General features: G+C 34.6%; 1 protein-coding gene across 1 annotated transcript in view; it reads right to left on the reverse strand.

Moving 5' to 3' along the window:
- Positions 1–10,924, reverse strand: part of LOC110021878 (elongator complex protein 2) — a 28,218-nt gene extending 17,294 nt beyond the window's left edge. Inside the window, exons 1-4 of the mRNA XM_020720581.1 lie at positions 10,668–10,924; positions 10,498–10,585; positions 2,418–2,503; positions 1,231–1,384 (exon numbers count right to left, since the gene is read on the reverse strand). Of these exons, the coding sequence (XP_020576240.1) occupies positions 1,231–1,384; positions 2,418–2,503; positions 10,498–10,585; positions 10,668–10,820 (481 nt within the window). The 5' untranslated portion in view covers positions 10,821–10,924. The remainder of the gene's footprint in view (positions 1–1,230; positions 1,385–2,417; positions 2,504–10,497; positions 10,586–10,667) is intronic.
- Between the last annotated feature and the right edge of the window lie 214 nt (positions 10,925–11,138).

Here is an 11,138-nt window from a genome sequence, read left to right on the forward strand (position 1 = left end):
TTAATCCTAATCCTAGGAATTGTCGCTACCTTTCCCCACCTGAAACTTGCATTGTGATCATACCTTCACTTTCCATGAACTCGCTCCCCAATAGAAACGCTCATTACAATCCCACATATCCATAGTGTCCACAACCACATGTTGCGTCTATTACTAACCCCACACTTGACTCTCCACCTAACAGCATTCTCATTCCATAACCCAAGTGCCACTCATCTACAGCCATTCCTCTTATGCTCAAGTTACAGAGCCCGCTACTGAACCTCCTATGCCCATCTCGACACACGTTGCCTTCACATAATTGTATTTGCATAACTTATTGATAAAAATTTTAAGAATCACTACACATTGCCCAGATGACATAAGGTTGCTTTCACTATCTTATCTTTATAGATAATATTCTCATCATATGCATAACACAATAATATAAGAATGATAAACTATGAATAATCATCAAAATCATAAGAGCACTAAAAAGAAACTAGAATATGTTGTTAAGAAGAACGGTGTGATCAAGTGCATAGGCTCTTAAGGTTTAGGGACAAGTAATGGATGCAATTTTACCATAATATTGGCAAAGAAATTATTTACAATATGCAAATAAGAATAATTTAATATTTACACCAACGATATATCTAAAAAAATTATAGAACTATTAAAAAAACACATAGGAATTAGCCAAGCAAGATTTTCACAAAGCCATATTTTATTTTTATCTAAACTCTTAATAGTTTTAGGGGAAAGCATGAACCTACATTTATTTAATTCTTCAAATCTTTGCTCTCCCACAAAATCTAATTGGCAGTGGAGATGACTGATTTTTTGGCAACATGGATTCAAACAAAAAACCTTTAAACACTAATAACTTACTAGAAATAGCCAAAATAACTTTAACCACTTCCATGGCTTCTCTTAGATACATAATAAAACCTCATAACCTACCTGAAAAAAAGGAAATTGAAAAAAAATAACATACACAGAAGGAATATATCTCCTAAGTTAAGACATCGTCACAATTGACCAAGTTAGATAGGACATAGAGCGATATATAGATAGGCCTTAATTACAACAAAAAAAGAAAAGGCGAAACTTGGCTTAGCCATAGAGATGGAAAATCCTTGAGTGGCAGCAAAAGTCCATACTTTCAACTCAATCTACTAGTAAAAGAAATGCATAAAGGATCAATGAGTATGAGCAAAAGAATAAATTCTGGCAAACAGATTAACTTACCATTTATACCTAATGGAAAAACAATTTCCCACACAGCAATACTTCTATCTGAAGAGGTGGAAGCAATTATTCCAATATTTTCAGATAACATTATTCCTGTAAGGCATGTAACACCTTTCTTATGCATTTCTGGAATTTGCAAGGCATGTCTCCACTGCAAAATTAAATGTGATAGTAATGAAAAAATCTGACAGAGACAAAAGCTGAATATGCATCAACCATAAACATCAGTTCATGAAATCCAATATCAAAGTGGAAAAATTAATTTAGAAATCATAACACAATAGAATTCTGACCAAAAAACAATGAGATGCATGAAAGAATTTCATCAGCATATTTAACATAAACTCAAAAGAAACAAGGATTTCATTAATAACAAGTTAATTCGAAAAGAACATGAAACAGAGTATCACTAACATATCGAGCAACATCATCAATACTTGCAAATTTTTAAAGGTGTTGTGCGGAGGGAAGCAGAGCGGAGAGATGAGAACTGGAAGAAGGAAGATGGAGGCCGAAAAAATAATCGTAAAGTGAGCTTAACCTATCTCAAGAAACAAATTATTTATGCTTATGAAACAAATTATTTATACTCAATGTTTTTTGTGCAAATAAGAATAAAGATGGAAGAATGAACTAAAGTATCATGGCAATTCAAATTGACTACTATAGCTGCAGCTTCCTGCAACCAGATAAGATGAAGCATGAGTTTAGTTAACTTGAGCTACACACAGTGTAATCTCAAGCTCGAGCTTAGTTAATGAAAAGAGCCCAGGATGAAGACAATGAGTTCAAGTTAGCTTATTATTCAGCTCATCCTCCCATGAAAGAGAAATCATTTAAAGAGTTAATGGATAAAATGAAAAAAAAAAGACAAAAGAAGAGAAAATTGAGAAATTAGATGGGAGATAGAGACACCAATATTTTAATTTGTTCATAACTTTGTCTATAAACCCTTTAATTATAACATTTTTAAATATATCTACATCAATATTTTTGAGACAGCCGACTAGCAAACACAGAAGCCGAGCTAGGACTTATTTAAGCTTTGCTTATTGCCTCATCAAGCTCGGCTCATAAGTCATTCATCAAACTACCAAAAAAAAAAAAAAAAAAAAAAAAAAAGTCGTTACCTACAGAATTCAAGGAACAGCCCGCTGCATGAAAAGAAATGACATTCCAAGTACCTTTCTTTCTATAGTATGAAACTCCCAGAGCATAATTATGCCATCTGCACTTGCTGAGAGGAGATGGTGCTTTTCTGCATGTTGAACTGTTATAAACAAGCAAAAAAAAAAACTTAGTGCCGCCCAGTATATTTCCTGATCAGGATAACATTCATTATATTCTGGCTTAAGCTTAGTGCCGCCCAGCATATTTCCTGATCAGGATAACATTCATTATATTCTGCTAATGAACAGCTAAAGATTCAATGAAGCTACGTGTAAAAATTACTTATAATAATTGGAATAAATCCCCAGAAAAGTCAATACAAAATAAGAATATGAATCTTAGAATGTCATTATCATCATTGAAGTTAAAAAAGGCAAAATCAGGAACCGAGGCATCTTGAGGCATCTTTCCTTAGCGAGGTGAGGCTTAAGCTCGAGGCAAATCGAGCAGTAAGCCTCAAAAAAAGAAGAAACTCATAAAATTAAAAATGGTTTATAAATATAATATAAATGATCAATATGGTGATTTAATTTATTATCATAAAGAGATAAATCACAAATATACTAAGATCTCAAGCAAGTTATTAAGCATGGACAATACATAAAACTGATGGCTAACTATATCCCATATTACTTCTAGCCTATTTTTTCTTCAAATTTAATTTGGTAGTTTCTTGTGCTAACTGCAAGTCATATGCTCATTCATAATAAAAAATACATAAAATTAGTAAATGTAAAATATTTTGCAATGAAAGCATCACTTGTAAATATTCTTATAAGTGATAGTAAACAATGATATTGATGGATAATAAAAAGATAAATCATAAAATAGTAATATTATAAGAAATTAACACAATTTTCAAAATTTTCTAATATTTACTTAAATCATGTAAAAATCAAACAGTCTTCCAAGCAGAAACTTCTACACAACACTACATCATCTCTACTCTAATTACGGTGGATGGACCACCTATAGTTTGTTCGAGTAACCTTATTAAACATAGAACATGGAAAAAAACATTAAATTCATTTTTTTAAAGTTCAAAAACACAACAAATTTCATATTAAAAACAATTGATAAGGAGTTCATGTTTATTTGGATGGAGAGGATATATGAGATGATAATTTTGCCCTCATAAATGATATTGGTAAACCTCAACAAAATAACCTAAAAATATTAAATGAAAAAAATTAACACTGGTGAATATAAAAAAATTGGAAAGATAAAGCCCAAAAAGAAATTCAACATCTTATTACTAATCCACCAAAAAAAATTATGTTAATATTTTCATTTAAATAAATGCAAGGATATTGATGCCGTTGTTCATAAGATGCTATTCTTACAACAATCCATGTACCTTTTTTATGACTTAATAAAATCAACAAGTGTAATTTCTCCACTTTAGGTATTTTAGTTGACCCGTTCTTGGATTTTCTAGCTCATATGATGCGTCCTCTCCTGTAAGATTATTATAGATTTGTGTGATATTGTTAATACCTTGTTCTCCTGTAAATCACTATCATCACACCCCTTCTTACCTGGCAATCGACGTCTCTGCTTTACTTTAAAATCTGAGACACAACCCTAACCTATGATATTTGAGAAAAATTGATTCGATTGAACAATCCTCTTCAACCATGCTCTCCAATCATTAAATCAAACTATTGTCTTTTCAGTTGCTAATTGAAGAATATATTCCTACAACCATCAATTTATAAGCCCAATATTGCCCACAAATCACCCTCTCTCCTTCAGTAACTTAAGTCTCTCCACGACACCCTCATTCATTGATTGTTCCTCCAAATCTCAACAATCTCCTAAGTTTTATAATCAATTTCCTCAATTTGGAATTTAGATTTCAAAGTTTGGAACTCAAATTCAAACTAAATTTGAATTTTTATCTTCTAACCGCCTTTCCCAAACTTTCCCACATGTTATTCTTCATTTTGTATTCAAACTTCTAAAATTGAACTCAAAACATTATCACATTCTAAATTTATCTGTTTAGTTGAACCAAGACAGTCATAGGCCCGCAAGAAATGTCTTTCCCAGGTTTTCAACTCAAAAATCAAGTTTCCAAGGGTCTATTTGGCACAGCGGTAGAATTGCGGCGCAGCACCCCGCTGCAAAATTGAACATTTGATTAGGGAGGCGCAGGCAAATTTCATTAAACGTGCTTGATAATCCCCATCACGATCTACGAGATACGTTTGCGCTTTCTTAGGTTCTCTATTGTACCTATGATCCCCCCACCTCGCTCGGCCTCGTCCCGCATTGACTGTCCCTAGAATTTTTTCTCCTCTCTTCTTTTTCTTCGTTCACCAACACCTGTGAAGAGGGTTTCCCAGCATTTGGTTCCTTCTTCCTCCGGTATCTTCTACCCCTCATATATTCTTGATGGCTTTACTCTATTAAGCATATGGTTTGCACGGAGATTCTCGTTCTGAGATTTTTACTTACAGAGCATCGGAGACATCCTTTTTTTCCTCTATTTTCGGTGGCTTCGACTCTGTTTGGCTTGTGTTTTGCGATTTCAGTTTTGTTTTGATCTGTTCAGTTTGTGGATTTGCTCTGTTCGTTTTAGTTTTATTGGTTTAATTACATACCTAGCACTTTAAAGCATGGTTTATGGTTTGCTCTTCCTGGTATCGTTTTCATATTTGAGTAGAATTTGAGAAATGGATAAAAGTTGGTGTTGGATTTGTGAATAGTAATGTTCCGGGTGTTGAATATCTTATGAATATGGATTGGGATTTTATCATGAATTTTGATATTTTAGTGAGAATTTGAAAAATGAATGAAAGATGGTGGTGGATTTGTTAACAGCAATGTTTTGGGTGTTCTGTATGTTATGAATATGGATTGAGAGTTTATCATGAATTATAATATTTGAGTGAGAATTTGAAAAATGGGTGAAAGATGGAGTGTATATATTTTGTTTTTATGTAAAATAGATGAAAGGTAGTATATTTTGTTGTGTAATAGCAATGTTTCGGGTGTTGTGCATATTTTGTTATTTATATTTTGAAAAATGGATGAAAGATGGTACTGTGAAATGATAATGCTATGCACTTTGATTTCATGGTTATTGAACTTCATAATTAAGAAGCTAATGTGACATGGTGAGTTTTCAATAGTTCAAATTCCATTTTGTTTTTAGTGTTTCTCATGTGCTTTCAAAATTTGTTGCCACTACTTGTTTGGTGTGGAGTTGGTGGAGTGCGGTGTGGAGTTGGTGGAGTGTGGTGTGGAGGGGGTGGTGCATGGTGAAGGAGGATGGTGTGTGGTGACAAGGTGGTAGTGTGGGTAGTGGGGTGTGGTGTGGAGGGGGTGGTGCATGGTGAAAAGGTGGTGGTGTGGTGAGTGGATGTGGTGTGTGTGGTGTGGAGGAGGATGGTGTGTGGTGACAAGGTGGTAGTGTGGTGTGGGGGTGTGTTGTGTAGGGTGGTAGTGTGGTGTGTGGATGTGCTGTGCAGGGTGGTGCATAGGTGGTGGTGGTGTGTGTCATGGAGAAGGTTGTGTGGTGTGGAGTTGGTGGTGTGGTGTATGGATGTGATGTATTAGTGGTGGTGTGTGGATGTGGGGGGTGATGGTCGTGGTGTGTGGATGTGCGGGTGGTGGTGGTGTGTGTTGTGGAGAAGATTGTGTGCGGTGTGTGGTGTGATAATATTATTTTTCTTTTGAGTTGTGGTTATTAATTTTTGTGACAAATGTTTATGTTGTTTGATTATTTTCATGCTAGTAACACAATGTTTAAGACAAAAAAGTTTGGTTCATCTGCTACGTGGGATAAATAAGTCAAACTAATATTTTGCGACCTCTGTCTTTAGAAGATGAAATTGGGAAATAGAACCACAACTTATTTTAACAAGGACGCCTGACAAAATATTATAAAAAAAATTCATACAAGCGAATACGATATGATTCAATTGAAAAACAAATGAGATCAATTAAAATTAAAAAATTTTGGAAAGAATTGAAACGAGGATCCATGGGCATGGGTTGGGACCCTATTAAGCGAACAATTGATGTTTCAAAAGAATAGTGGGCCAAGAGATTGGAGGTGAAAATTGATCAAACCTACAAAATATATATTTTTTTTCAAATACATGAACATATTCATCTCCCATTATTTTGTAGGTGGTGTCCACTGTAAAAAAAAACTAAATTAATCCTGAGCTGGAAGAGAAGTTAGATCGCATATTTAGTCAAGTCGTGGCAACAGATGATCATGCATGGGCCCCTAGTAAACGAGGGTTTGCAGGCATATCTGAGAGCTTGGATGTTGAAGGAACAGCTAACTCCAATGAAGGCCCCAACCCAAACGTCAATGAAGTTAAATCCACTAGTCGATCAAAGTGTCCAAGGATTGAGAAAAAAGAAAAAAGAAGACCTTCACATTAGAAGCTAAATTTTACAATTTGTTGTTTCATGTACAAATAACCTGGGACATCACAAGCAACTTCCATCCAGCAGGTTATGCAAATTTTTGAGGCAACTCCAGAAATTTATGAGGACGTTTCGTTATATTTGTTCTCCATAAAGTTGTTGGAAGATTTGAACCGCTGAGAGTTCTTTATGACGATAACCCCTGACTGTAGGGTGAATTATTTATGTAATTTTCATGACAACAAGGAAGCTTGAATTTCATTATTTCTAGTTTGACTATTTGTATTTGTTTTTCATTATGAAAATTTGGCTTTTCTTTTGGAAAGTAATTTTTCTTTGAGACAATGTTAATGTTGTTTTGGATGTTTGTTTTTCGTTATACAATTTGTTATTTGTTTTTTCAAATTTATTTATAATTGTTGATTGTTTAAAGAATGTTCTCATAGTGGCTAATTCGGTGATTCTTAGATTTGAATAGAGATTGCCTAACATGGATGCACGTAGGGAAGGACGTAGAAGAAAAATTGCAATTGCGGTGTGTTTGATATATGAGTAATATAACTCATACATAGTTCAATCTTCTTACATGACATCATCATACACTAGTGATAAATGAGTTTGGGGAGTTGTTTGTAGGGCACCCAACAAAATTCAACAATAAGTTTCGTATGACGCAACCAGCATTCATTGACCTCTTGAAGAAACTACACAGGAAACATGTACTCCGTGGCTCCTCTAGAATAATTTCCAGAAAGATATGAGCATTAACCCTTTACATTTTATCACAAAATAAATTTATGGGAGAAGTCATGGAGCGATTCCAGCACCCATCAGAAACAATCAGTAGATAATTTTTAATTAAGTTGAATGTTCTAGTCAGTTTATCATTATACATTATTAAGCCAAATGACCCAACATTTGAAAGGACTTCAATGGGGATTGCACATGACCCGCGATATATGTAATATTTTTAAGTTATTTTTTTATTCATTAATTTCATAAGTCCGATGAATATAGCAATTTAGATACTTTGCTAAAGTTTTTAGAATTGCATTGAAACAGTTGATGAAATACACGTCAATGCACATTTATCAAATAATGAAAAATAACATTAATTGGGTGACGTGGATCACCAATACAAAATGTAATGGTTGTATGTGACTTCAGCATGTGCTTTTATTATAGCTGGTTGGGAGGGCAGTGCACACGATAGTCATATATTCAAATTTGCCACAACTCAAAAATACAACTTTCTTCACCCACCCCCAGGTTTGCTCCATCATAAACTTTAATGCAATACTAATTTTTATATTTGTGTCAGATAAATATTATTTAGTCGATGTAGGATATTTTTTTTATAATATTGTATCTAAAAATTTGTGTTTCGCTGTTTTAAACCTTCGGGAAAGATGAGTTTGAGGACTTTGGATACCTCCAGAGCATTGTACTGTTATTGTAGATTGTAATGCACTCTGCTTGCTTTGGAACAGTCACAAGGCTACATAAGACAATTTTATAGATGCCCGAGGACGAGAACAAAAAACTGTGATTTCTTTAGCTGGGCAAATAAGTTTGAGTTATTGATCACCATAGCGATCAGGCGTGCCAAGTTTTTTTGAATAAAGGCTTATCTCATGACATAAACCAAGTATATTTTAAAAGTAATATTATCATATTATTAATTATTATTTTAATAATCTTTTTTTTTAAAATTTTGATTGTCGTGCTACTCATTGTTTAGAGAGTTGTCTTTTGAAGAGTCTGCTTTTTTTTTTGTAACGTCCAAACTATGTATTTGTTTTCAAGTATAGACTGTGTTGGTATGAACAATTTTGTTATAAACAACACTATATTGCAGAGGCAGAAATATCATTTGTTCAAAAGCCGCTGCAACACCGTTGTTTCAAAACTGCAAAAAAACAGACAGACAGTTTATCCGCAGCAACTTCCTGCCACAGTTGTTACGTAAAAAATAAACAGACAGACAGCTTATCCGCAGCAACTTCCTGCCACAGTTGTTACGTAACAATTTTTTTATAAGTTGTTGCTACCCCAAATAGACTCTAAATGCAAAAAATCATTTCAAGCATTTACCTAAGCAACCATAAATCAAGGAGTGTCATTTCTCCGCTTTAGATATTTCAGTTCACCAATACTCGTGTTTTCTAGGTTGTATGATGCTTCTATTCCTTTAGAAGTGTCAGAGATCTATGTGAGTTAGTCAATTCCTCATTCCCTTGTAAATTCATATCTTCAACCTCTTCTTATCTGGCAGCCTCTCTCTACTTACTTTAAAATCCAATGAACAACTCTATCCTTTGACATTCGAGCAAAATTTATCCAAATAAACTAAGTCTTTTGCCCCTCTTCTCTAATCCTTGCATTATATTATTATCGTTTCATTTGGGATAATGTTTGCTAAAAACCATCAATTTATAAGCAGAGATTACACAAAGACCATCTCCATTCGTCCAGTACCTTGAGTTTCCCCCATTCATTGATCCCTCCAAATTTCAAACCCGCATTTTCGAGTCAAAAACCTCTAGTTAAAATTTAGGTTTCAAAATATGGAAAGCAAAATTCAAACTTAAATTTTGAATTTCTAAGCGGTCTTCCTAAACTTTCTCCAATATCATCCCCTCTTTGATTCAAATGCTGAATTTTAAATTGGATTCAAAACATAACTTTCTAAACTCATCCATTGAGTGGAATCAACACACTCAAGAGCTCACAAGAAACATCTTTTCCCTGGTTTCGAGCTCAAAAATCATATCTTATCCATTTTGTGGAATCAAGACAGTCAAAAGCTCGCAAGAAACGTCGTTCCCAGGTTTTCAACTCAAAAATCATATTTCTAAAAGCAAAAAACCATTTCAAGCATTTACCTAAACAACCATAAATCAATGAGTGGCATTTCTTCTCTTTAGATATTTCAGTTGACCAATACTAGTGTTTTCTAGGTTGCATGATGCTTCTGCTCCTCTAGGAGTGTCAGAGATCTGGGTGAGCTAGTCAATTCCTCGTTCCCTTGAAAATTCATATCTTCAACCTCTTCTTATCTGGCAACCCGCCTCTCTGCGCTACTTTAAAATCCAATAGACAACTCTATCCTTTGGCATTCCAGCAATATTTATCCGAATAAACTAAGCTCTTTGGTCCACTTCTCTAATCCTTACATCATATTATTATTTTTTCATTTGGGAGAATCTACCTTTAAAGCCATCAATTTATAAGCCAAGATTACACAAAAACCATCCTCATTCCTTCAGTACCTTGAATTTCCCCACCGCACCCCCTTTCATCGATCCCTCCGAATTTCAACCCCCTCCTCATTTTCCCATCAAAATCCTCCAGTTGAAATTCTGGTTTCAAAGTATGGAACTCAAATTCAAACATAAAATTTGAATTTTGAATTTATAACCGGCTTTCCTAAACTTTCTCCAATGTCATCCCCTCTTTGAATTCAAAAACTGAATTTTAAATAGAATCCAAAAATATTATAACTTTCTAAACGCATCCATTGAGTGGAATCAACACACTCAAGAGCTCACAAGAAACATCTTTTCCCAGGTTTCCAACTCAAAAATCATATCTTTTAAATACAGAAAAACATTCCAAACATTTGCCCCAACAGATATAAAATCAATTTGCTAAAATCAACCAAAAAAATCAATTTCAAAGATAAAAAAACTACAAAAAAGGCACCTTTGTATGCATCTTTGCTAGATGGAAGCCATTGTGTACAATTGACGACGGCCTTGTGACCGGGAAGGGTTGTCAAAATTTGAGCACTCTGCAGAAACCAACGAGGAAAAAAAAACTCAAAATAACCATAGTTTCCTGATCAGAAGAAGTTTATACTAAAAGAAGCAAACCTTGGGACAGAATACACCGACGGCGTTCTGAGCACCGAAAGCGACCAGGCCGGAGGCTCCCCAAGAGACGTTGTTCACCACACGGTTGCAACCGGCTCCGATGAACAGCCTTTCTACCTCCACATTGCCGCCATCGAAGCAAGACCGCTCCATCTCGACCGCTCAGAGGAAGAAGAAGGAGACTCGCACGGGGAAGAGGAAGCGGGCGATTAAACCCTTCCCCGCCATGGGATGTATTCCCAGGAAACGGAGCCCGTGTTTTTGTAAGACCTCGGGAATCGGGTTGACCCGAAGCGACACGGCAGTTTGGATGGACCGGTTAATTGTTGGATTGAGGATTTAACTTTTATACGTATTACTTTAATTGTTCGAATTTATATGGTTGTGTCAATCTTATATGTTAAATTTAAGTATGTATATATATAAATAAATAAATAAATAAATATATATAGAAATTATAAGATTAAGAAG

The sequence above is a fragment of the Phalaenopsis equestris genome, unplaced genomic scaffold (assembly GCF_001263595.1).
Source record: "Phalaenopsis equestris unplaced genomic scaffold, ASM126359v1 Scaffold000151, whole genome shotgun sequence".
Classification (NCBI taxonomy): Eukaryota; Viridiplantae; Streptophyta; class Magnoliopsida; order Asparagales; family Orchidaceae; genus Phalaenopsis; species Phalaenopsis equestris.